The sequence below is a fragment of the Mobula birostris genome, chromosome 28 (genome assembly GCF_030028105.1).
Source record: "Mobula birostris isolate sMobBir1 chromosome 28, sMobBir1.hap1, whole genome shotgun sequence".
Taxonomy (NCBI): Eukaryota; Metazoa; Chordata; class Chondrichthyes; order Myliobatiformes; family Myliobatidae; genus Mobula; species Mobula birostris.
The window spans coordinates 17,467,532-17,495,155 of NC_092397.1; the positions used below are offsets into that span (position 1 = coordinate 17,467,532).

A 27,624-nucleotide genomic window follows, 5' to 3' on the forward strand; every position below is an offset into this window, starting at 1 on the left:
CAAGGCAGGGACGGCACTGGGTTGTGATGTCCGTCAGTCCATAAGAGCGTTAAGTAGTGGTGCAGTCGGAGTATAAACCGCAGCATTGACAGGGGTTATTATACAGGTAAGAGAAACTTCTCCCCCAGTCGCTTTGGCCTGCTCAAGTCAGAATTAACAACACATCTCCAATTATCTCAGCCATTTCTTGATGATACTGTCAGCCTTCCTGAAGCAAAGGTTTAAAGTACAGTCAAGCAAAACACACACAGAAATGCTGGATGAACTCAGCAGCTCGGGTAGCATCTACGCAGTGTAACCAAGTCCTGATGAAGCATCTCAGCCCAAAATGCCAGCTGGTCATAGACGCTGCCTCACTTGCTGAGTCCTGACAGCATTGTGTGTGTATGTCTCAGTCTGTGTGCGTCTATGTGTATTGTTCTAGATTTCCAGCACCTGCAGAATCTTGTGATTAGACCACAGGACATCAGAGCAGGATCAGGCCATTTGACCCATCGAGTCTGTTCCGCCATTCAATCATGGCTGATCCTTTTATCCCCCTCCTCAGCCCCACTCCCAGACCTTCTCCCCATAACCTTTGATGCCATGGCCAATCAAGAACCAATCACGCTCTGCCCCAATGACCTGGCCTCCACAGCTGCCTGTGGTAACAAATTCCACAAGTTCACCACCCTCTGGCAAAAGAAATTTCTCCACATCTGTTTTGAATGGGCGCCCCTCCATTCTGAGGCTGTGCCCTCTTGTCCTAGACTCTCCCACCATGGGAAACATCTTTACCACATCTACTCTGTCTAGGACTTTCAACATTCGAAGGGTTTCAATGAGATCCCCCCCTCATCCTTCTGAATTCCAGCAAGAACAGACCCAGAACTATCAAACGTTCCTCATTTGATAACCGTTTTATTCCTGGAATCATCCTTGTGAACAGTCTCTGGACTCTCTCCAATGCCAGCACCAGCACATCTTTTCTAAGATGAGGGGCTCAAAACTGTTCACAATACTCAAGGTGAGGCCTCACCAGTGCCTTATAAAGCCTCAGCATCACATCCCTGCTCTTGTACTCCAGACCTCTTGAAATGAATGCTAACACTGCATTTGCCTTCTTCACCTCTGACTCAACCTGCAAGTATAGTCAAAGATGCCTGCTTGGCCACATCCCCTCCCACCTCAAACCTTTTCTACCTTCTGGTAGAAGATACAGGAGCCTGAAAGCTCAGATGACAAGACTCAAGGACAGCTTCTTCCCCATTGCTGTCAAGACTACTGAACTGCCTCCCTTACATCTTCCCTGTAGTTGTGTCACATTCTCTGGCCCTTAACTCTGTTATTGTTACTTTAGCATTTCTTTCTGATTCCTCTGCCGTCTTCGCACCATTCTATTTTGTGCTTGTTATATTTACTACCATGAATATTCTCTCATGAATTTTATGAGCTTCATGCCAGCAAGGAACTCCATTGCATCCTAATGCACATGACAACAATATAACCAATTTTTTTTGCTAACTGAGATAGTGTGTGGAGTGGCCCTTCCAACCACACCACAAAGCAATCCCCCAATTCAACCCTAGCCTAATCACAGGACAATTTACAAAGACCAATTACCTACAGTCTTTGGACTATAGGAGGAAACCGGAGCACCCGGAGGAAACCCACACAGTCACGGGGGAAGAACGCACAAACTCCTTATGGCGGAAATTGAACCTGGGTTGCCTGTACTGTGAAGCGTCATGCTAACCTCTACGCTACCCAATCTGAAAGACTGCACGAGGTGTCAAATGTCATCTTAGAGCAGTATAGGATATACTTCAGTCAACAGTTAAGATTTCTGTACAGCAGGGGGATTATGGGGGGGGGGGGGTGGGTTGAAGAAGGCAGCAGTTAAGTGGAGACGTGTCCACAGCCAGATTAACCGTGATCTTGCGGAATGGTGGTGCAGGGCTTGAAGCTAGAAGGTAAAAATTAACTTTACTTGTCACATGTACATCAAAACACAGTGAAAAATATTTTTGTCTACGACCCCAGATATGCTGGGGGGTGGGGGGGTGGGGGGGGGGCAGGCCACAAGTGTCACCATGCTTCTGGCGCCAACAGAGCATGCCCACAGCTTAATAACCTTAACCCGTACGTCTTTGTGCTGTGCGAGGAACCACATCCGGTGACAGGCAGAACGCACGAACTCCTAAAAAAATCACAACGGGAATTGAACCTCACTCTTTCAACTGGCGCTGTAAGACATTACACTAATCGCCACACTACCATGCTGCCCTGCTGATGGTTTGATGGGCCAAACGGCCGATTCCGGCTCCCAATTCTGATGTTACGCTCCATTAACAGTGTCTAAATATCCCACTTATACAGGTATAGGGCTTTTAGATATTCCTCTTCATCTTGCTTCTGTTCAAAAAAAAAAGTAGTGTAGTGGTTAGCACGGCGGTTCACAGTACAGGCGACCCAGGTTCAATTCCCACCGCTGCCTGTAAGGAGCGTGTACGTTCTCCCCCAGTGATTGCTTGGGTTTCCTCCGGGTGCTCCGGTTTCCTCCCACAATCCAAAATCCGACCGGTCGGTAGGTTAATTGGTCATTGTAAATTGTTCCGTGATTAGGCTAGATCCCAGGTTTAATCCTCAAAGGGAAATGCTTATTCCACGCTGTATCTCAAGAAGTAAATTATAAAAAGTGCTGAATCTCATCAACTTCCTGGCACTTCCTTTTAAACAAAACTGTATTTGAGTAGATTTCTCCTTTTTAATTAAGTATTATTGAACCGGAAGGGGCCCTAGTCAGCCCGCAAGGTGAGAGACGGTGTGCTGAGTCAGAGTGGGTGACGCTGCCCGGGACCTCACTCTTAAACGGCAGCCCCACGCCCGCAGACACCAGCTGCAGGGGCAGGTGTTTCCCGATGAAGGGCCCTGGCCCGAAACGGCAGCTCTTTATTCCTCTCCACGGAGGCCGCCTGGCCTGCCCAGTTCCTCCAGCATTTAGCGTCGCCGTGGCAGGTGGCCAACCTGACCCTGGTGGGGCCATGTCACCGAAGCCAAGGCTGCACGCGCCACAGCAGTGCGCGCTCGGCCAGCGGACGTCCAGGAGCAGCGACGGGCTCTTCAGAGAGGACACGTCAGCTTGAAGAGGAACCATCTTGGGGACGGGGCTGTCCCCGCCTGGCAAATTTTAGAATCACCTATGTAAATTTCAAACTGCACGTGCTTAGGACCGGGGGGGTTTATAACCAAACACTGCTCCTTCTGCTCAGTGCCACAGTTCAACGCAAATTTATCAACAAAGCACGGATAAGTGAAATGTCACCTTAAGATTCGTTTCCTTGTAGACGTTTGCAAGAAAAAAAACACTACAGAGTTTAGAACTATACATAAGCAAAGACTGGTAAACAACCAAAGAGAAACTGTGCACATGAAAATACAGAGAACAGGCTGTAAAGTAATTGAAGGAGAGTCTGTAAGCTGTTTAAGTAGTTCTTTGTTGAGGTGAGCGAGGTTATCCACGCTAGTTCAGGAGCCTGATTGTCAAAGAGTGATAACCACCCATCACTTGCCAGTCTCTAACCCTTCCCACTCTCTCCCCTCCTCAGCCGGATCCACCAGTCGCCCACCAGATTTTGTTCCAGCCCTTCATACCAGCCGTCTTCCCAGAGGAAGGATTTTGACCCAAAATGTCAACTGTCCATTTCCCTTTGCGGACGCTGCCTGACCCAGCTCATTGTCACTTTCTGAATGAGGAAATATTCTGGAAAAGTTTCAGTCAGGTTTTTAGACCCAACCCAGGGTCCGTGGCATAAAAATGGTCGGGAACCCCTGCCTTTGAGCAAACCCCACAGTTCGGAGACAGCAACCGTCAGTTCAGCACTGATGCCAGAGTCTCAGTTCTCATTCTCTAAGTGATGCCTTTGACATAATCGACCACAACCTGTGCCTAGATCGCCTTGAGAACAGGGCTGGCCTCTCTGGTAGTGCCCTTACTTAGCTTCATTCATATATCTTACAGAGAAACCTTTTGTCGATCTTGGAGATCAATTTTCTGAGAGATACGTGTACATTTTGGAGTTGCTCAAGGAAGCTGTCTTGGTCCCCTACTCTTCTCCTGTACATTCTCCCCTTAGGAGACATCAGTGGAAAGCATAACCTTGATTTCCACAGTTATGCAGACAACACACAACTCTATATCTAAGTTGAGCCTGGTGATGATAACACCCCCACCTTCCCTGACTTCTGGTCTGGCAGCAATAATCAAAAAGGATGAGAAATAATTTCCTGAAACTAAATGAGGATAAAACTGAAATTCTGCTGGTCGGTCCCAAAGCCAAAAGAGATAAACTTCTCGATGAACTTGTGAAATCAGAAGTAACTAGCCTGTGTGATACTGGATACAGGTTTGAATTTCAAATCCCACATATGAAAATGATCAGAGAAGCATTTCCAAGCTTCAGGAATATTGCAAAGGTACGTTCGTTTCTGTCAAGTCATGAAGCTGAGAAAAAAAACTAATTAACACCTTTATATTGAATAGACTGGATTACTGTAATGCAATTTTTTTTGGCCTTCCAAAGCAACCCACAGTCAAACTTCAACTCATTCAGAATGCCGCTGCTCGACTTTTAACCAAAACCAGGATGAGGGAACACATCACTCCCGTCCTAGCTACTCTGCATTGGCTTCCTGTATCTTTTAGAATTGATTTTAAAAGCTCTCTTACTTGTTTTTAAAGCTCTTTACGGTCTCCGACTGGAGTATATCACAAAATTGCCTCCGTTTGATAATCCTGCTCAAGCTGTCAGGTCTTCTCCTGCTGGTCTTTTAAATTTAAACAATCTCCCTCAAAAGACAATTGGCAGGTCAGCTTTTCTTGAACTACTCTGCTAAATTTATCTAAAACCACTTATGACTCAGTTGACACTTTTAAACACCAGCTCAAAACCTATTTAATCTTGCTTTTAACTAACGTCATTTTGTCTTTATTTTCAGATTTTTAAAAATTGTAACTTTCATGTTTGTACTTTTATCCCATTGCAAAGCTCTTTCAACTACATTGTCAGTATAAAAAGTGATCTGTATCTACAATTATCACGATTATTAGGAGCAGCATGGTAGTGTAGCGGTTAGCAAGATGCTTCGGAGCACCGGTGACCCAGGGTTCAATTCCCGCTGCTGCCTGTACACTCTCCCTGGGACTGCGTGGGCTTCCTCTGGAAGACCATAAGGTCGCAAAATTTGGGAGGAGAATTAGGTCTTTTGGTGCTCTGGTTTCCTCCCACAGTCCACAGATGTACCGGTTGGTAGGTTAATTGGTTATTGTAAATTGTCCCGTGATTAGGCTAAGGTTAAGTCCAGGGAGATTGCTGGGTGATGAGGCTTGACAGATGAGAAGGGCATCTTAATAAATAGATAAAATTACTACTATTATTATTGTTGTTAGGAGCTAACAGTGTAAGAAATGCGTGGTCAAAAGGATTTCCACAAAGCCTTTTTGAGGATTACATTCAGAAAATCTGTCTAATCCCCAAACAAGGACAATGCAACAATTGATAGTCATCATCATTACGTGCCATGTTGTGTGACGTGGGCGATCGTGGACTTTCCTTGACCATGATTGTTCTTGGCAAAATTTTCTACAGAAGAGGTTTGCCATTGTCTTCTTCTGGGCAATGTCTTTACAAGACGGGTGACCCCCCCCCCCCCGCCACTATCAATACTCTGCAGAGATTGTCTGCCTGGTGTCGGTGGTCACATAACCAGGGCTTGTGATCTGCACTGGCTGCTCATACGACCATCCACCGCCTGTACCCAGGGCTTCACGAGACTCTGATCGGAGGGGGCTACAGCCTGCCCAAGGGTGACCTGCAGGCTAGCGGAGGGAAGGAATGCCTTATACCACTTTTAGTAGAGACCGATCTGCACCGCACATAAATGATATTATTCCAAATGGTTCAGACTTGAAGTGTGCGGGAGAAGGGCTTTGGGGGAAGTGATTTAACTCTGAACGGATTGGAATGGCGTGGCCTGCATGAGTTGTACTCCCGCCTGGCTCCTGAGTTAGACCACTGACCCCCCCCCCCACCCCAATGTCCAGAGCCCCGCCCAACACTTGGTACTCACAAGTGACCCGGAAGTGAAACAGCACTGAGATGTTCGGACTCCTCTCCATCTGCGCAGAAAGACAAACAAGCGGGTGAGGATAGTGGAACCCGCAGACTAGAAACCGCACGGTTGCTACTGACACTACAAGCCCCGTAAAAGACTCCACGATGTCTCGGCTGGAACACTAACATTACCCCGAAATACTCTATAAGAGGCAAGGTTCTCAAACACGTTAAAAAGTGCTAGGGTGGAGTTTGTCTCCCTACCGGTCTGCAGGTGACAATACAGACTCTGTGTGGTGTATTGCTCCTATATTGGCCAAAGGAACCCCCATTTACCAACTTCAGGGAGCACCCAGGATACCTTCAAGGAGCGATGCTTTCAAAAAAGTGGCGTCCATCATTAAGGACCCCCCCCATCACCCAGGACATGCCCTCTTCCCATTGTTACCATCAGGGAGGAGGTACAGGAGCCTGAATCAGCGATTCGAGAACAGCTTCTTCCCCTCTGCCGTCCGATTTCTGAATGGATATTGATACCAAGGACACAACCTCAATTTTTAAAAGCAACACTGCCTCCAGCCTCAGTCACATTCAGTTTCTGCTAACTTACCGAGCTATCTGTCGCCTGAATGTCGGTGATAGAAAGCAGGATCAGCATTGGAAGATGAGATACTGACACTATGATTAGTTTGGATTACAGTCACAACTGGCTCTTCTTCTCAACAAGTCCACACCAGCAACAGCGCGCCTGTTTAAGTGAAACACCGTTTCTTTTTCCTGCTTTCCCATTGGGAATCTGCATCAGCCAGTAAGGAGCGGGAGGAATGCCGGAAGATGTTTTGGGAATGTATCCTTCAGAAACATTTAAAGGGCTTTGGGGTGATACAGTTGGTACTTAATGCAGAGCCCAAAGTGAGCCTCGCTGTGTTGGGGCGGCACGGTCAGCACGACGCTTTACGATACAGGTGACCCAGGTTCAGTTCCCGCCACTGCCTATAAGGACTTTGGACATTCTCCCCGTGACCGCGTGGGTTTCCTCCGAGTACTCCGGTTTCCTCCCACAGTCCAAAGACCTACAGGTTGGTAGGTTAATTGGTCATTGTAACTTGTCTCATGATTAGGCGATGGTTAAAATTGGGGGACTGCCAAGCAAGTGCGGCTTGAAAGGCCTATTCCATGCCATTTCCCAGTCAGCGGATAATCGGACGCGGTAGAGACCGAGCAACTGCACCCCTCCTCCCCCAGCCCCCGCGGTAGGGACACTTACAAAGTCTACGCGGTCCTCAGCCAGCCAGTGGAAGCACTTGAGGAAGAGGAGCAGGGTGAAGATGGCCACGAAGCGCGGGCTGAAGTCGTCCCTGAAGACAGTGAAGGCCAGACACGTCTCAGTCACGGCGTACCAGGAGCGCTCAATCAAATGCTGGGAAACGGGAGGGGGAGGGGAAAAAAAAGAGCCCAGTTTTAAATTAATCACGACCTACGGTTCTGACGAAGAAAGTCTAGCTGGCTGGAACTCGCACCCTCACCTAAAGGCGTCAGAAGAACAAATTCAGCTTTGGGAAGAGAAGGGTAACAAAACAAGTGATCCTGGATCCTGGTCATTGTACAGGTATTGAAGCTCACAAAATGCTAGCTCTGCAGGCCAGGCAGCATCTGTGGAAAAGAGTACAGTCGACATTTCGGGCCGAGACCCTTTGGCAGGATTGGAGAGAAATAAAGATGGGGAGTAGATTTAAAAGATGGAGGGGGGGTGGAGGGGAGAGAGAGACACAAGGTGATAGGAGAAACCGGGAGAGAGAGGATGTAAAAAGCTGGGAAGTTGATCGGTGAAAGAGATACAGGGCTGGAGAAGGGGGTATCTGATAGGACAGAAGGCCATGGAAGAAAGAAAAGGGGAGGGGGAGGACCAGAGGGAGGTGATGGGCAGGCAAGGAGATAAGGTGAGAGAGGGAAAAGGGGATGGGGAATAGTAAAGGAGGGGAGGGAGACGGGGCCATTACCGGATGTTTGAGAAATCGATGTTCATGCTGTCAGGTTGGAAGCTACCCAACAAAGTGTTGCTCCTACAACCTGAGCGTGGCCTCATCACGGCAGTAGAGAAGGCCGTGGATTGACATATGGGAATGGGAATTGCAAGTGGAATTAAAATGGTGGCCACTAGGAGATCCTGCGTTTTCTGGCAGAAGGAATGTAAGTGCTCGGCAAAACATTCTCCCAGCCTACTTCGGGTCTCACCGATGTACAGGAGGCCACACCAGGAGCACTAGATGCAGTGTATGACCCCAGCAGGCTCGCAGGGCAAGTGTCGCCTCACCTGGAAGGACTGTTTGGGGCCCTGAATGGTAGTGAGGGAGGAGGGGGAGTGAAAAGTGCGGCACTTGTTCCATTTCCAAGGGCAAGTGCCAGGAGGGAGATCAGTGGGGAGGGACGAATTGACAAGGGAGTCACGCAGGGAGCGGCCCCTGCGGAAAGCAGCCGGCGGGCGGGGAGGTAGGGAAAGATGTGCTTGGTGGTGGGATCCCGTCGCAGGTAGTGGAAGTTCGGGAATAAACTGACGACGTTTTGGCCTGAGACCCTTTTTTTGGGTCAGGACTGAAAAAGGGATTTAGCTTTCCTTGTCCTAACGAAGGACTTTTTATGGCCAAGATCAACTGTTTATTTCCCTCCACAGATGCTGCCTGACTTGCTGAGTTTTAATTTAGAGATACAGTGTGGTAACAAGTCCATTCGGTCCAACAAGACTGTGCTGTCCAATTACACCCATGTGACCAGTTAACCTACTAACTGGAATGTCTTTGAAATGTGGGAAGAAAGCTGGAGAACACAGGAAATCTATGGTTATGGGGGGTGGAAAACATACAATGTCCTTACACATGGCCCTGAAATTGAACCCGGGCCGCTGGTGCTGGAATAGCCTTTAGACAAACGCTATGCTACTGAGCCACCCGGAGCTCTGCCAGGATGTTGTGTGTGTTGCTCTAGGTTTCCAGCATCTACAGAATCGCTTGTGTTTAGAAACAAAGCTGATTGCTGGGCAAGTTGGACCAGGTGCTGGAGGAACCCAGCAGTGTCTGTGGATGTGGCTCGAACGTCGAGACCCTGGACACAGGGCTGTCGCCCTGAAAGGACTACCATCTCTTCGCCTCCATGGTCAGTGATCGACCCACTGAGCTGGAATCCAGATTCCAGGGTCTCCGCAGCCGGGCTTGGGCTGTTCCCTTTGCCGGTGTGAGAAGTCTTTGGATGCCACAGCAGATTATGCTCTATAACCCTCCTTGTACTTTCTTTTCCAGTCTTTTTATTAGTTTCATAATGATAAACATAACATAGTATTGATACAAAGTTATTGTTGTAATTAACATATTTAAATATAAACTCCAAATACGAGGAAATCTGCAGATGCTGGAATTTCAAGCAGCACACATAAAAGTTGCTGGTGAACACAGCAGGCCAGGCAGCATCTATTAGTCCTGACCAACGTCCTTGGCCCGAAACATCGACTGTACCTCTTCCTATAGATGCTGCCTGGCCTGCTGCGTTCACCAACAACTTTTATGCGTGTTGCTTAAATATAAACCCAGTTGACACACGGGTATTAAATCTCCCAATCGTACAAGATACAAATATAAAAAACATGAAAAAAGGGGGAAAAAAACTCCAAAAGAAAAACTAACGTAAACAATACTAATCAACTAAACTAAAAAAAAAGACAGACATGGGGGGTTGTGAAACATAAAAAAACCCCATAAGTGTCAATAACTCCGCTCCCCTCAACATATACTAAAAAGAAATAGAGTAGGTTTGGAAAAGGTCAAATTACATCATATGGAAGTGTTGAATAAATGGCCTCCAAGTCTTTTTGAATTTAATAGAGGGATCATAAATAACACTTCTAGTTTTTTCTAAGTTTAAACACAACATAGCTTGAGAGAACCAGTGAAATGTAGTGCGGGGATTAATCTCTTTCCAGTTCAGCAAAATGGATCTTCTAGCTATTAATGTAAGAAATGCAATCATCCGACAAGCTTAAGAGGTTAAATGACTTGATTCTATCATTGGTAACCCAAAAATTGCGGTAATAGGGTGAGGTTGTAAATCAATATTCACAAACAGTTGAAATAATATCAAAAATAGCTTTTCAATATTTTTTCAAAAAAGGACATGACCAAAACATACGAGTTAAAGCAGCTATCACAGAGTGACATCTATCACACACAGGATTTATATGAGTAATAACGAGCTAATTTATTCTTAGACAGATGAGCCCTATGCACTACCTTAAACAGTATCAACACATGTTTAGGACATATAGAGGATGAGTTAACTAATTGAAGAATTTTTCCCGCATTTTTCAATTGGTAAAGTAAACCTAAGTTCCCTATCCCAATCAGTCTTAACTTTATTAGATACATCTGGACATATTTTCATAATTATATTATAAATAGTTGCTATTACACCTTTCTGAAAAGGATTTAAATCTAAAACTTTCTCCAAGATATCCGTTGAATATAAATTCGGGAAGGTAGAAAGAACAGTATTTAAAAAGTTTCTAATCCCTAAATATCTAAAAAAAAAAAAAAGGGGATCTAGGCAAGTTATATTTATTAGATAATTGTTCAAAGGACATGAAACAATTATCCAAAAATAGATCACAAAATCGAACTATACCTTTAGTTTTCCAAGTTAAATAGGCTTGATCCATGACAGAGGGTTGAAAGAAGAAATTAGATATAATAGAACTTGCTAGAATAAATTGATTCAACCCAAAAAATTTTTAAAATTGAAATCATATTTGTAAAGTATATTTTACTATTGGGTTATCCATTTGTTTATACAATTTAGAAAGTGTAAAGGGAAGCAAAGTCCCTAAAATAGAACCCCCAATGTAAACCCTCGTAAAGAATTACATTCAAGCTTTACCCAATATGGACTTGAAATAACATCCAAGTCCCATAACCAAAATTTTAAATATCAAATATTAATTGCCCAATAGTAAAATCTAAAATTCAGCAATGCCAAACCCCCCTCCTTTTTAGATTTCTGTAAGTATCTTTTACCTAACCAAGGATTTTTGTTCTGCCATATATATGAAGACATTTTGGAATCAACATTATCAAAAAAGGATTTTGGAATAAAAATTGGTACTGCTTGAAATAAATATAAAAATTTAGGTAATCATCTTGATAGCATTAATCTGACTGATCAATGATAGAGACATTGGTGACCATTTAGTAAACAGAAGTTTAATCTGATCAATTAAAGGTAAAAAATTAGCCTTAAATAAATCCTTATGCTTTTTTGTAATTTTAACCCCTAAATATGTAAAAAAGAAAGTCGGCAACCAATTTAAATGGTAAACATCCATAAATTGGAACCTGCATATTTAGGGGAAATGGTTCACTCTTACTAAGGTTCAATTTATAACCAGAAAAATTACTAAACTGAACCAAGAAGGATAAAACAGCAGGAATGGATTTCTCAGGATTAGAAATGTATAACAAATCATCTGCATATAATGATAACTTATGTATTTCATTCCCACGGGTCATACCAAAAATGTTAGGTGAGTCTTGGACAGCAATTGCTAAGGGTTCAAGGGCAATATCAATGGACTAAGAGGACATCCCTGCCCAGTACCCCAAGATAAGTGGAAAAAGGGAGATCTTTAATTGTTAGTAAAAACCAAAGCTACAGGGGGATGATATATCAATTTAATCCAAGACATAAATATCGAACTAAAATTAAATTTCTCAAGCACACTAAATAAGTATGGCCATTCAACTCTGTCAAAAGCTTTCTCAGCATCTAATGAAATAACACATTCTGGAGTACTAAATGAAGGAGTATAAACAATATTCATTAACCTCCTAATATTAAAAGATGAATAATGAGTTTTAATAAATCCAGTTTGGTCCACAGAGATAATTTGAGGTAATACCTTCTCTAACCTAGTTGCTAATATTTTAGAAAAAATTTTAGAATCTACATTCAGGACAGATATCAGTCCGTATGATGCACAATCAGTAGGATCTTTATTCTTTTTAAGAATTAAACAAATAGAAGCTCCATAAAATAATTGTGGTAATTTACCTATCCTGATTGCTTCTTTAAAAACTCTGGACAACCAAGGAGAAAGAGTAGAAGAAAAAAAACTTAAAGAATTCCACCGTAAAGCCATCTGGACCAGGTGCTTTGCCAGAATTCATTAAGGAAATAACAGCTGTTATTTCTTCATCCGTAACAGGAACATTCCTCCTTGTACTTTCTATCGCTTTCTCCCTCATGTGCTCAGCCAGCTTCCCAGTGAAATTATCTTTTGCGGCTCGACCGCTCTCCGTTAAAGCGTGTTGCACATTTCGTCACTCCCTGGTCTTGAGCTTTCAAAGTTTTAAGATCGGATTTATCAGCAACCACCAGTAGAGCTGGAGTCGCTCTTCCACTCATGTCTGCGGTTCCACACCCTTAACTTACTAACCATCTGCCAGAGGGAGGAACTGTTTTCAAACAAAAACAGTAAACAAGCAGCCAGCACCAGGAAGCTTCATCCGCTGACGATTCCTAGTAACAGCTCAATGTGCCAGAGATCACATTAGAGAGTAAAGCCGACATGTGTTAAGATGCACTCTGGAGTCAGGGTATATTGCAAATATTAATTTCACCAGCAACCAATCCTCAGACCTGAACATGGATTGTAGATTTAATTTAAATGTAACCCTGAACTAGTATTTTTCCCCAGAGCTGATTGCAAGCCAGACAATGCTGATTAACATTCAGTTAGGCTGTCTGGAGTGTGGGTGCAAAGGAGGTGGTGTGGGAAAACTATATGTAATTTAAAGGAAGCATCGTAGATACATTGCAACTATGGAATTGTCCTGCTGTTACCTTTGACCCCTAATGTATAAAAGTGCCGTGTACTGTGTCAGGGAGGCCTCTTCCTCCGATACGATGCCTGCTGCTCGTTGTTGTTAACAAAACATTTCTACATCCATAATCAGTGTCTCTCTGGTGACCTTGTGCACGTTATAGCACGTACATCGAAGGAGACAGCAAAGTGGACGTTTACATTAATGACCTACACAGTCCAAGGACGTGCTGGTGGGGGGTTGGTGGGAGGCAGCCCGCAAGCGTCGCCACACTTCCCTTATTAACTTGCACATCTTTGGAACGTGGGAGGAAACCGTAGCACCGGGAGGAAACACACGTGTCCACAGGTGGAACGTACAAGCCCCTTACAGACTGCGGCAGGAGTTGGACCCTGGTTGGTGGTACTGTAGCAGCGTTACTCTTACACCACAACACCCTGCCACTCCATTGCAATCACTTCACGCCATATCTAGATGGGATGGACTTTGAACATTTTAGCTCCCGAGACTCGAGGCAACAATATTCCTCTACGTCCCTCCGAGATGTAGGGTTGGGTACAAATGGTAGCTCCCTTCCACACACCGCAGGTGGGGCGTGGAAGTTGCAGCAAAGGCAAAAGTTGAGATGGTATGCTGACAGAACAGAGTGGAGATGCTGCACAATCTGAAACCGAACTAAACCTCTGAGACCTGGACTCCCCTTTAGAGTCATAAAGAAGTACTGCGCAGAAGCAGGCCCTTCAGTCCATCTAATCCATCCCAAAACCATTTAAACAGCCTACCCCCATCGACCGGCACTGGAGCCACAGCCCCCCATACCCCTACCATCCATGTACCTACCCAAACTTCAGTTAAACATTGAAATGGAGCTCGCATGCACCACTTGTGCCGGCAGCTCATAGACATGAAGTTTCCCTTTAACTTTTCACCTTTCACCCTTAACTCATGACCTCTTGTTATAGTCCCACCCAACCTCAGTGGAAAAGCCAGCTTGCATTTACCCTATCTAGGCCCCTCAGTTCTGTACACTTCTATTAAACCTCCTCCAACTCTTCTATGTTCTAAGGAACAAGTTAAAGTTAAAGACAAAGCCTGTCCCGAGCCTTGTCGCCCATCAGGACGGTGCTTATGCCAGTTTCTGTGGCGTGAAGCGACTGAGAGTACGAGACCCCCCCCCCCCCCCGGATAGGACGCCAGTCTATCGTGAGGTTAACCCCCAGCATTTGCCGGTACCCATTTTCAGCTGGGTGGACTGGAGCAGTGTGTGGTTAGGTGCCTTGCTCAAGGACACAACACACTGCCTTGGCCGAGACTCGAACCCACAACCTTCAGATCGTGAGCATGACGCCCTAACCACTTGGCCACGTGACACACCTAAGAAACAAAGTCCTAGCCTATTCAATTTTTCCTTCTAACTCAGGTCCTCCAGACCCAGCAACATCCTGATAAATCTTCTCTGTACTCTGTCAATCTTAACGACATCTTTCCTTTGTACCACCTTTTCAGCGTGGAAGTTCAGTCAGGCAAGCATTAAGACAAGCTGATGAACAGTGTTCAGACATAGTGCAGTCAACCAGGCTGAACATAGCCCTTGAAAGCCTAACTCTCCTTTGTACAGTTTCTCTGTTCCAGCCTGGGAACCAAGAATGTTTAACATACCAAGATGCAGACTACAAATTAACCCCTTCAAAATGACCACAAGCTTGTTGTTGCCTTTGGAGGTCTGCATGCCTTAGTGAACCAGAGAGGTATGCTGGCTGGAGTCTGGGCTTTGTGCTTTCGCTCTTGGTAGGGTCACCCAGGCCAAAACATGTCAAAGGGGAGAGGCCAGACCAAGAGTGGTCCACCAGTCCTCCAAGTCTGGGGCTAACAACCCTGACTGGTAAAACAAAACTGTTATGGAAACAGCAATGAAGAATCCTCTCCACCTGGGACTTGCGTGACTGATAGCAGTGAAAACTGAGAGGAAGCTACTGACACGATGAAGGAAGTTCTGAGTTTCGCCAGAGACGGAGGACGTTCATCGCTGCCCGAAACGCCAGCGGCATAACAGACAAGCACGTAAACTGAGGCATTGTTGGCCATTGGCGTTTCTATTGGTTTTTAAAACTATTATTGTACTGTGATGGTTATGCAAATAATGAATTTACACAAGGAAGCACAAAGTTTCCAATTGGACAGTATCTACATCCAACTGGGCAACTGCTGAATCGAAATGTCATTTCAATTTGTTGCCCTCTACACTCTGGTTGATCTTTCACTGATCCTGTTTACAGTTACTATTCTATAGATTTGCTGAGTATGCCCACAGGAAAATGAATCTCAGGGTTGTATATGGTGACATATATGTACCTTGGTAATAAAATTTACTTTGAACTATATAGACCTGGGCCTTGACCCTGCCTTGCACAGCTGGATCCTGGACTTCCTGTCAGATTGCCAGCTGGTTGTAAGAGTGGGCTCCCTCACCTCCAACCCTCTGACTCTCAACACAGGAGCCCCTCAGGCTGAGTACTGAGTCCCCTCCTTTACTCCCTGTATACCTATAACTGTATCGCCATCCACAGCTCCAATCTACTATTGGCCTTATCTCAAACAATAACGAAGTGGCTTACAGGGAAGAAGTCATCTCTCTGACAGAGTGCTGTCAAGAAAATAACCTCTCCCTCAATGTTGCAAAAACAAAGGAGCTGGTTGTGGATTACAGGAGGAATGGAGACGGGCTAACCCATGTTAGGGCTGAGAGGGTAAACGGCTTCAAGTTCCTCGGCATCCACATCACCGAGGACCTCACGTGGTCTGTACACACCAGCTCTGTGGTGAAAAAGGCACAACAGCACCTCTTTCACCTCAGACGGCTGAAGAAGTTTGGTATGGGCCCCCAAACCCAAGAACTTTCTACAGGAGCACAATTGAGAGCATCCTGACTGGCTGCATCACTGCCTGGTATGGGAACTGTACCTCCCTCAATCGCAGGACTCTGCAGAGAGTGACGCGGACAGCCCAGCACATCTGTAGATGTGAACTTCCCACTATTCAGGACATTTACAAAGACAGGTGTGTAAAAAGGGCCTGAATGATCACTGGGGACCTAAGCCATCCCAACCACAATCTATTCCGCTGTTAACATCCGGGATGTGGCACCACAGCATAAAAGCCAGGACCAAAAGGCTCCGGGACAGCTTCTTCCACCAGGCCATCAGACTGATGAACTCACGCTGACTTGAGTGTACAGTCGGCCCTCTGTATCCATGGGTTCCGCATCCACAGATTCAACCATATATTTGAAAACAAATTCCAGAAAGTTCCAAAAAGCAAAACTTCAATTTGCTGCCCGCCGAGCACGACGCTGAATCCATGCGAATGAAGTGATGTGTGGGCATACCCTGCTGTAGCCTCCCACCATCTCACAGATCCTCAGTCTCTTTCCAGCACTCGTTGTTTGGGCATTGTTCGCCTCGCGTCTCGTTCGTTCACTACTTGTGTTGTGAGAGAGAGGAAGGAGTTTAAGGCTAGTAAGGGATGGCTGGCAAGCTATGTAAAGTGCTACAGCCTCAAGAACTTAAAGATCACGGGAGAATCGGCAGCATTAGCGTTCCCAGAAGAGCTATGATCGTTTTTTTCATGTCGTTATTCTCTAAACAATACAGTATAACAATTATTTACATAGCATTTACATTGTATTAGGTATTATAAGTAATCTAGAGATGATTTAAAGTATACAGGAGGATGTGTGTAGGTTATATGCAAATAATCATCATCATCGGGTGCCGTGCCCAGTTTGAGCTTTGACTGCCATGGCCCACACACTCCTGTTTCGGGTCAAGTGGATCAATTCATTGGTATTCATTTCCAGTTCTCTGGCTGCTGTCTCCATCATCATTTGTCTTTGTCTTCCTCTTGCTTTCTTCCCTTCAATCTTTCCCATAATTACCGTGCATTCTAACTCTTCTTTCCTAATCACATGTCCAATGAAGTTATGTTTCCTTTTCATAATCTCATACATTTCTCTTTATGTGTTTGCTCTGTTCATGACATCCTCGTTAGATATTCATTTCGTCCATGATATTTCTTTGCATCCTCCTCAAAAACCACATCTCTGCTGCTACAATTCATTTCCTCATGTTACTAGATATTGTCCAGCATTCTGAGCCATATAACATAACTGGATAAACGTAACATTTCAGTACTCTGAGGCAGGTTGTCATGCCTAGTTTAGTATTGGTCAGCAAGCTCTTCATTCTCGTAAAGGTGTCTTTTGCCATCCCTATTCTTCTTTTGATGTCCATGTCGCACCTGCCATCTGATGTCACCCAGCTTCCTAAGTAGCAAAAGTTCTGTACTTATTTTATGTCTTCCCCGTTTATTCTCAGCCTGCAGATAGGATTCTCCTTCTTTTTGGATATCACCATACATTCTGCCTTCTTGCAATTGATAGTGCAAAAATGGGTCTATCTTTCTTCAACAATTATATCAGTTAACTTTTGTAGTTCTTCCTCCGTACTTGCAATTAACAGTGTCATCTGCATATCTGAAATTACTGATGTTTTCTCTGATTCCCAAGATGTTTATTTTTTTGTAATATTGTTTCACTGTACACATTAAATAAATCAGGGGAGAAAACACACCCTTGTCTAACACCTCTCTTAGTTTACAAAAATCGACTCACTTCTCCATCTATTCTTACAGCAGCAGTTCGTTCCCAATACAGATTTCTGATTAGGCGGAGGTCTTTCGAATCTAGATTTGAAGTTTTCTGTAATATTTCAAATAACTTATTGTGCTTCACTTTATCAAATGCTTTTGTGTAGTCGATAAAACAAACAAACCCTGTTGCACTTGAATAGCTCGTTCTGATAGTATCCTTAACATCAATATTGCGTTTCTTGTACCTTTGTCTTTCACAAAACCACATTGTTCTTTGCCTATTTCAGCTTGTATCTCACTTTGAGCTCTTGTCATCAAAATTCTTAGAAGTATCTTGGTGATATGACTCATTAAACTAATGGTCCTATGCAATTCACATTCTATTGCTCCAGCTTTCTTAGGAAGAGTGATAAATACTGATTTTTTCATCTGTTCTGGTATTATTCTAGTCTCATAAATGTCATTGATTAAATCAGTAAGTTTTTCAATTCCATAATCTTCAAGGGCAATAATTTCCATTACTACTTCATCAGGACCCGCTGCCTTTCCTTTATTCATCTCATTTATTGCATTACGAACTTCAGATTTTAAAATACTTGGACCTTCAATGTTTTTCTTAATTTCTGGTTTTTTCCCTTGATCGTCTTCATACAACTCCTGAATATACTCAGTCCATCTGTTCATAATCTCATCTTTTTCCATGATAATGGTACTGTCCTTTGCTTTCAAACATCCACCTGGAGACAGCGGAGCTTTTTATCGGTGATATTCTTGATTTGTTGATGTAACCTTGTTGGACCAGTAATAGGGATTCTTTCTATTTGCTCACATTCCTGGTTTAACCATTCTTCTTTGGCTCTTTGACATAAGCTTTTAACTTTTTTATCTAAGGACTTGTATTCTATAGAATTTGCTTTCTTCCATTAGATATTTGATTTCATCCGTCAACCATTTATTCTTTGTGCTTTTTTCTTAGGAATCACTAACTTTGCTGATTCTACCAAGGCATCCTTCAGAGAGTTAAATTTCATTTCTACATGATTGCTATCAACTTCAACAGATTCTATTTCTAGACTTTGAAATCTATTCCTTACTTCAATTGTAAATTCTTGTCTTAAGTTTTCTTCTTTAATTAATTGCAAGTAGTCAAGGGATTGTTCAGGTATTTGCTGCTTTAGTGTTTTTTTTTTTAAAAAAGTTTTACGTGACATACTACTGGGTTATGGTCACTATTACAGTCTGCACCTGGATATGTTTTGCATTGAGTCACTGAGTTTCTAAATCTTTGGTTTATAGTAATAAAGTCAGTTTGATTTCTGGTGTTATCACCTGGACTTCTCCAGATCCACAAGTGTCTTGGATGGTTTTTAAAGTAGGTATTCACAATGACCTGATTATTCATCTTGCACCATTCTACCCATTTTTAGTAGTAAATGCAAATACTACGCCATTTTATATAAGGGACTTGAGCATCCACGGATTTTGGTATCCGCGGGAGGTCCTGGAACCAATCCCCCGCGGATACCGAGGGACGACTGTAGTCTATATTACATTTAGACTGTTCTATTTATTATAAATTACTATGATTGCACATTGAGGTGGAGACATAACGCAAAGATTTTTACTCCTCACGTATGTGAAGGATGTAAGAGATAAAGTCAATTCAATTCAGACGCAGGAGCAGGGCCAACTTGCGTCCACCGTTCCCCATCTGGTTCCTCTTAAAGAAAGGTTTCAAAGGTACATTCAATGTCAGAGGAATGTATACAATATACATCCTGAAGTTCTTTATCTTTGTAACCATCCACGAGAACAGAGGAGTGCCCCAAAGAATGGACGACAGTTAGATGTCAGAACCCCAAAGTCTCCCCCAGCTGCCCTCCCTCCTGCATGTAAGCGGCAGCGAGCAATATTTCACCTTTCACTCATGTCCTTGAGTTGTCGTCCCACCCAACCTCAGTGGACAAGCCAGCTTGCATTTACCCCCAGCTCCACCCCTCACAATTTTATATACCTCTCAAATCTCCCCTCAGTCTTCTTCGTTCCCAGAGAGTAAAGCCCCAATCTAGTCAACTTTTCCTTATAGTTCAGGCCCTCAAGTCCCAGCAACACTGAACAGAACAACACAGGCCCTTCGGCCCACAATGCTGTGCTAACCTCTTAATCTACTCCCAATATCATTCCTGCACAGCCCTTCAGTTTTCCATCACCCATGTGCTGATCTAGAAGTCTCAAGTGACCCGAATGCATCTACCTCTACTGCCCTTTCTAGCAGGCCCCGCGCACACCTCCCACTCCGTGTAAAGAACTTGCCTCTAACACCCAACCCCCCCCTTACACTTTCCTCCAATCGCCTTCCCCTGACATGGTTTGCAGAGTTACAGCTGGAGCAGCTGTTTTAACTCTGCCGCGGACGGTCCCAGAGGAGGAGGGCTAGTGACCCCGTCCCATAATAACCCAGAGCTGCAGAAAAGCCAACAGAAGCTCCCGAGACCTCATCCCTGGGAGAGGAAAGACCGGCCCGGGACGGGAGGTTCTGGTGAGCTGCCGTCGGCAGCCTATGCCCCAGTTGGGGTAAGGAATTGTTCTAATTTTATAAACCACTAAAAGTGATCAGACTCGGCCATCTGATAAACGTTTAAACAGGGACACGAGGAAGCTGGGAATGATAAGTGTGGGGGGGGGAGGAGAGAGAAGAGAGGAGACAGAACAGGAGCACAACGCTTTACAGTCCCAGCTTTAAAATGCTGGAGTGGCACAGCAGGTTAGGAACCATCTGGGGAACGAGCTATACGCCTGGCAGAAGGGGGCAGACTGTACCAGCGACCCGGGTTCATCTCCCACTGCTGCCTGCAAGGAGTTTGTACGTTCTATCACCCCCTCCCCGCCGCGAACGTGCGAGTTTCCTCCGGGCACTCCGGTTTCTGCCCGCAGTCCACTCACAGATCACCTGGCAGGGTAATCGGTCACTGTAAACTGCCCCGCAACTGGGCTCGGATTAAATCGGGCGGCTGCTGGCCGATGCAGCTCTTTCCATGTGGTACCTCAGTAAATAAATAAAACGCCATCGTTACGAGGAGAGCGCTGCCCATCACGGAAAGCTCGCTCGTCTCTTCATATTGAACGCAGTACCCAACTGGGAGGGGGGGTGATGGAGAAGAGAAGGGAGTGTAGACTCCAGGAGCAATGCTGGCGCTGTTGTGCAGGGGTGAGAGAAGTAGCTGATGCAGATTCCACTCAGCACCAGAACCCAGCTGCACAGGATGCAAGGTGGAAACGCAAGACACTTTCTCCTTCTCTAGTGAAAAGGGGGCTTGACCCCCATGGCAAAACAAGAATCAGTACCATACACACAAAATGCAGGAGGAACTCAGCAGGCCAGGCAGCATCACGGGTGAGTAACAATCGATGTTTTGGGCCGAGACCCTCCATCAGAACTGGGAACAAAAAAAAAAAAGATGCACAGAAGGTAGGAGTAGAAAGGAATACAAGGTAATAGGTGATAGGTGAAACTGGGAGGGGGTAAAGAAAAGAGCTGGGAAGTTGATTGGTAAAAGAGATACAGAGCTGGAGAAGGGGGAATCTGACAGGAGACCATGGAATACAGGGAAGGGGGAAGAACACCAGAGGGAGAGAGGGAATTGGGAATGGGGAACGGTGAAGGAGAGCAGGAGCAATTACTGGAAGTTCGAGAGATCAATGTTCATACCATCAGGTTGGAGGCTACCCAGACGAATCGTCCAACCTTAGAGTGGCCTCATCGTGGCAGTACAGGAGGCTATGGACTGACATGCTGGAAAGGGAGTGGGAAGTGGAATTAAAATGGATGGCCACCGGGAGATCCTGCTTCTGCTGGCGGACGGAGCGTAGGTGCTCGGTGAAGCGGTCTCCCAATCTGTGTCGTTGCACAGGAGGCCACACTGGGAGCACCGGATACCCCAACAGACTCCCAGATGAAGTGTCACCTCATCTGGGAGGACTGTTTGGGGCCCTGAATGGTAGTGAATGGAGGTGTGGAACTTGTTCCACTTCCAAGGAGGGAGATCAGTGGGGAGGTGGACAAGGGAGTCACATGGGGAGCAATCCCTGGAGAAAGCTGAAAGTTGCGGGGTGGGGGTGGGGGGGAAAGATGTGCTTGGTGGTGGGATCCCGTTGGAGACGGCAGAAGTTACGGAGAATTATGTGCTGGATGCAGACACTGGTGGGGTGGATGGGTGAAGTCAGATGTGTGTGAAATGAAAGAGATGCACGTGAGGGCAGTGTTGATGGTGGAGGGAGGGAAGCTCCTTTTTCTGAAGGAGGACATCTCATTAGTTCTGGAATGGGAAACCTCAAAGTGACAGCAGATGCAGAGACAGAGGAATTGAGAGAAGGCGATGGCTTTTTTTAAAAAAATAAGTGACGTGGGAAGAGGTGAAGTCCAGGTAGTTGTTTGAATGAGTGGTTTCATGAAAGATAGCAGTAGATAGACCGCCTCCAGAGATGGAGACAGATCTCCAGCACCTGTAGATTTTCTCTTGTTTAAGAATCAGTGCCAATAACTCCCCTACAGCTCAGACTCACGAGCAATGTCTAAGGCAGAAATTCCCAACCTTATTTGTGACATGGACCCCTACCATTAACCGAGTCTGGCCTAAGGGGGAAATCTGGTGAGCAGCCATTTAGACAGATCAGAGACAAAACGCTGGAGGAACTCAGCAGGCCAGGAAGCACCTATGGAGGGGAATGAACAGTTGACGTTATGGGTCGAGACCTTCCAGCAGGATTGGTGGGGGGGAGGGGGGTGCGAAAGGTAGACTGTCTATTTCCCCCCCACCCCCCTGACTTGCCAAGATCACGTAGCATTTTGTGGGTGCAATTCGGAGCCTGTGCTGGGGACGCAAGACTTCCTTTACACTGCTGCAGATTCTAAAGTGGTTGGTGGGGGCCGCGGGCGAGATTGGCAGCTGGAAATGACTTTATTACGAGGACAGCACCGCCAACAAGGAAGGCTCGGTCATTTCTTCACTAGGACATCGGGTTGCACTTCAGAATTATCGTCTTCCTTGCAGTTTAACTCTATGTTTGTTCGTATTGTATATAATTAACAATATACATGTGAGTTAAGTGCTTTTCAATACTTTTCAGGGAACTTCTTGGGTATTTGGTGAGGGTTGAAGGTTATCCATAATCATCTGAGGCAGACGAGGTACTGATGAGTTTTGTGAGCCATCACTTTATGCACAAACGAGATTCTGCTGGGGGGAGGGGGAGTTCTGCAAATGCTGGAAGAGGGAGGGGAGGGGTGGAACGTGCACACAAAATGCTGGAGGAACTCAGCAGGTCAGGCAGCGTCGATGGATTGGGGGGGGGGGGTGTGGAAATAAACAGTCGACGGTTCAGGAAGGGATCCTTCATCGGGACTGGAGAGGAAGGGGAAAGGAGCCAGAACGTGAAGGTGGAGGGAAGGGAAGGGGTGTAAGCTGGCAGGCGAGGGGTGAGGGGGGAAGGGAAGTGGGTGGGAGAGGAGGGGACAGGTGGAAGAGGTAAAGGGCAGAAGAATCGGATAGGTGAGGAGATCGGCGGGACAAGCCATTCAAGCCCACGACACTGAGCCAATCCTAGTATCCATTCATGCTAAATTGCTGTAATTTTTAAAAAAAATCTCAGATCCATTCCAGAGTTCAGTGCTCCAAGCAGCAACAGGGTACCCCCCCCCCCCCGCCCCAACATGCACACCAAGACACTGAGCAGCCTCACCTCCATCTCTGCAGCACGCAGCTGCCCGAAGAACACCTTTCGCATGAACTTGCCGACCAGGAAGACCAAGACGAACGCCTGGATGTACAGCACCTGTCCGAGGAAGGAAAACAAGATCCGTCAGCTCATTGGGGAGGGAAGGTCACTCGTCGTTGCTGCATCACCATCCCTCACCCTCCTAGACAACTGGTCACTCTTGCACTCATCTGCCCAGTTCAAATCACTCTCGTCTGTAGGCTACAGGTTCAAGCTCTGTGGATCACAAATCTCCAACTATGTTTCCAAAGCAGAGTCAATAATCAGAATCAGGTTCATTATCACTGACATAGGTTGTGAAACTTGTTGTTCTGCAGCAACATATGAAATATACTATAAACTAAAATTTAAAAATACCATGGATTCTGGTTAATCGGTCCACTGGTTAATCTGGGAAGCCACTTATCTCAAAAAACAAAAACTAATCAAGAAACTAGCCGCATGCACTTGTGTGGCCGTTAAGATACTGGGCTTAGAGCGAACAGTTTTTAAAAAGTGTCATGTGTGTGTGTTTTGTGTTCAAAAAGCAGTGATTTTTGTCACTGATAGCTGGTGAAAAATAAGCAGCAAGACAACTTTTGCTCACTGCGGTTTCTCGCACCAGGCATGGAGATGCCAGAGATGCTTGGGAGTGAAAATGAAACTATTTCCTGCTTCAACAGGTTGGGAACTATGAAGAATTTGAAGGTATTGACAAACGCCTGTCGAAGCAACGTTCTGGGGCGAGGCTGTTATCGCACGCAGACAGGTACTTGGAGCCACAGGCGAGAGCTGAGCGTCCAGTGAGGGAACTGCCCGAGACTGGCCACGATAAGTCCCTTCACTGGAGGTGGATACCCCATACACAACAGCATATGGAGTATTTCCTCTGTTGATAACTTAGGAACTAATAGTTTTATAGTACTGTAGTACCATTGGTACTGTTCCAATTTCTTCTGCATTTCATTTAAATACATAATTGGTTATTCAGTTAATTTATCTTTTTGTAAAATACCTTTTTAACAATTCCCATTAAACTTCAGCTAATTGGGGGCAGCTGGCTTATTGGGCCAAAATGCACCGGTGCTGGTGTGTCCCAATTACATGTATTAAATTAAACCCGTCGTGCAAAGAAACTGAGGCAGTGTTTATTTATCCTTTCAGAAATCAGATGGTCGAGGGGAAGAAGCTATTCCTAAAACGTTGGGTGAGTGTCTTCAGGCTCCTGTACCTCCTCTCTGATGGTAGTAATGGGAAGAAGGCATGTCCTAGCTGATTGTGTTTTTTTTTTTAAATGGTGGTGTAATCTCTGAGGCATCATGTTTTGAAGATGCCATCAACTCTGGGAAAGCTGGTGCCCATGGTGGAGCTGGGTGAGTGTGAAACCCTCTACAGCTTTTTCCAATCCTGCGCCGTGGCCCCTCCACAGCGAACGGCGTTGCAACCAGTCAGAAAGCTCTACACAGCACGTCTGTGGACACTTGCTCGTCTTCGGTGACATGTCCAATCTCCTCCACCTCCCACTGGAATGTGGTGGTGGCCTGGCCCGGCCCAGGATAGATCTTCAATGTAGCATTGTCACACGGTGACACACCTAGATCAGGATCGCTGGTGGATTTTGCCAAGAAGCTGCCGTGGAGGCAGAAGGGCTGGGAGTAGCGCCGGTAACTAGCTTTCTCCCGCGTCCCATCTCCACAGGACATCGGAGCAGAATTAGGCCATTCAGCCCTTCAAGGCTGCTCTGCCACTCGATCACTGCTGATTCAACCTCAGTCTCCTGCCTTCTCCCCGTAACACTCGACCACATTGATCAAGACCCCAAAGACCCCTATCAGAGGAAATTATGGGGGGGGGGGGGGGAGTAGATTTCAGAAGCAAGAGTTTTTTTTTTTGAAAACAGAGGAGAGCCGGGGCTGATGGTAGATGCAGATACATTAGGGGAATTCAAGAAACTCTAGACATTGAGGCCGAGCTTTGGAGGAATGACGGCGCCTAACGGCAACTCCTTTGTTTGCATCTTCGGAAACAGCTCTATTTCTACCTTTAATATCTCTATTTTTCCCTTTCAAGGTTCCTTTGAAGACCCTGACCTGGAACTACACGCAGGCTTTGGTTCTTTGTGGGAATGGGACAAGTTCTTGGGGTTCTATGTCCGCGGCTATTCGACGTGCCGAGAGGAAACCGAACCCAGAGGAAGCTACTGACACGATGGAGGAAGCCCTGAACACACCAGAAATGGAGGACCTTCATTGAAGAAAAGATTAGTCATCTTGGAGTAGGTTAAAGGGGTGGCACAATACATTGGTCCAAAGTGTCTGTACTGAGCTGGTATGTTCTATCAATCTCTGTTATACCCCATGACATGGCCTCCACACCCATTGGGGACAATAAATTCCAGAGATTCTCCCTCTCCAGCTAAAGAAACTTCATCTTTGTATATTGAGGTTGTGCCTGCTGGCCCTGGACTCTCCTGCTATTGTACAACATCCTCTCCACGGCCAACTCTATCTCATTAAGATTTTACAGCCTCATTTGCTTTGCCGAATTGACTTGACAGGATTCCCGTCTCCTGAGGAAGTCGACGTGCTGAAGAACTTTCCTAACCGCGGGTCTGGGAACCTTAGACCAGGCGAGATGACTCGCAGGCAAACTTGTATTTGGGAATCAAGAGGGCAGGAGTCCGGGACCAATGTGTTCCCATGAGGGTGAAGCACAAGGACGACAAGCCCAAGGAGCCTGCGTGTCAAGGGGCCTCGAGAGGTGGGTGAAGAGAAAATGGAAGCAAACAGTAGGGCAAGGGCTCTGAATATCAACATTCAAAGATCAAAGCTAGTTTATTGTCCAATCACCATATACAACCCTCAGTAAATCTTGAGGGCATACTCAGTAAATCCAATAGCTATAATACAATCCATGGAAAACTGCACCCAACTGGGTGGACAAATAACCAATGTGCAAATTCAAAAGAAGAAATAATAATAAATAAATGAGCAATAAATATCAAGAATGAGCTTGCTTAGGGGGTGGAGGGTGCTGGTGCTTTCTTTTGGTGGGGGAGGGGGATCGCTTTGCTGCTGTTTGTTGGGTGGGAGGGGGGGCGTAAGGGTGGGGGGGGGGCTTTGGGGTTCCAATGTTTTTAAACTGAGCACAGTGAAAGGTTTCACTGGGACATCGCGGTCAAGGAGAAACGGTATCAGGGCAACCGGAATCCATCAATGCTGGCTGACTATTGTTGGACACTTAAGTGAGAAGCCTCACACACTGACTACAAATGAAAATCATCGAACCATTTTTCAGTTGAGTTGAACTACTGCCAAGTGTCAGCACTGTTACGCAATTAAATGCATTGTATTCAATAAAAGTTAATTTCTTGCTTCTCCAAATTCCTACGCGATATAAGTAGGAATTTTGTGCTCAGCTTCAAGTTGTGTTGGGCACGTGGCCAAGTGGTTAAGGCGTTCGTCTAGTGATCTGAAGGTCACTAGTTCGAGCCTCAGCTGTGGCAGCGTGTTTGTGTCCTTGAGCAAGGCACTTAACCACACATTGCTCTAGGAGTGGCGCCCCACACAGACTTCCAATCTGCGCCTTGAAAATGCCCGACGTAGTAGGCGTCTCATGGTCAAGTCGACATTCCCTCCTGTTCCCTCCCTTCAAGCTGTCTGTCAGAAAGAAAAAAATTCTGAGGAAGCAACACTTTTGAAAAACATTGTGGTCCAGTGTTATAAAAGGCGTAATTATAAGGTGATTGGAAGAAAGCATGGGAGATTGGGGGGAAGATATCAGAAGTTGGTTATCAGGGTGATAGGTATGTGAAATGCACTGCCAGGGATGCAGATACATCAGGGACATTCAGGAGACACTTAGATAGGTACGTGGATGGTAGAAAAATGGAGAGCCATGAAAGAGGGAAGAGTTGGGTTGATCTTGTAGATTAAAAGGTTGGCACAACATCATGGACTGAAGGATCTGCACTGCTCCATGTTCCGTGCAAGGTACAAGAGGCTGCAGTTGTTAGAATCGGGAGCAGATTCCAAATTCAAGGAAATTCTTTACTTACGGAGATAGTGTGGAATAGGCCCTTTGAGCTGCTGCGCCCAGTAATCCTGATTTAATCCGAGCCTAACCACAGTAGTGCTTAAAATGACCAATTAATCTACCGACCGGTATGTCTTTGGACCATGGGAGGGAACAGGAGCATCCAGAAGAAACCCCCGTGGTCACAGGGAGAACATGCAAACTCAGCAAAGGCAGCGGCAGGAATTGAAGCC

The 27,624-nt window shown here is 45.6% G+C and overlaps 1 protein-coding gene across 3 annotated transcripts in view; it reads right to left on the reverse strand.

Moving 5' to 3' along the window:
• syvn1 (synovial apoptosis inhibitor 1, synoviolin) overlaps positions 1 to 27,624 on the reverse strand; it is an 83,737-nt gene that overhangs the window by 39,348 nt on the left and 16,765 nt on the right. For all 3 annotated transcript variants that reach the window (XM_072245987.1, XM_072245988.1, XM_072245989.1), the window contains exons 3-5: positions 23,342 to 23,434; positions 7,360 to 7,512; positions 6,109 to 6,157 (exon numbers count right to left, since the gene is read on the reverse strand). In XM_072245987.1, coding sequence (XP_072102088.1) covers positions 6,109 to 6,157; positions 7,360 to 7,512; positions 23,342 to 23,434 — 295 coding nt within the window. The remainder of the gene's footprint in view (positions 1 to 6,108; positions 6,158 to 7,359; positions 7,513 to 23,341; positions 23,435 to 27,624) is intronic.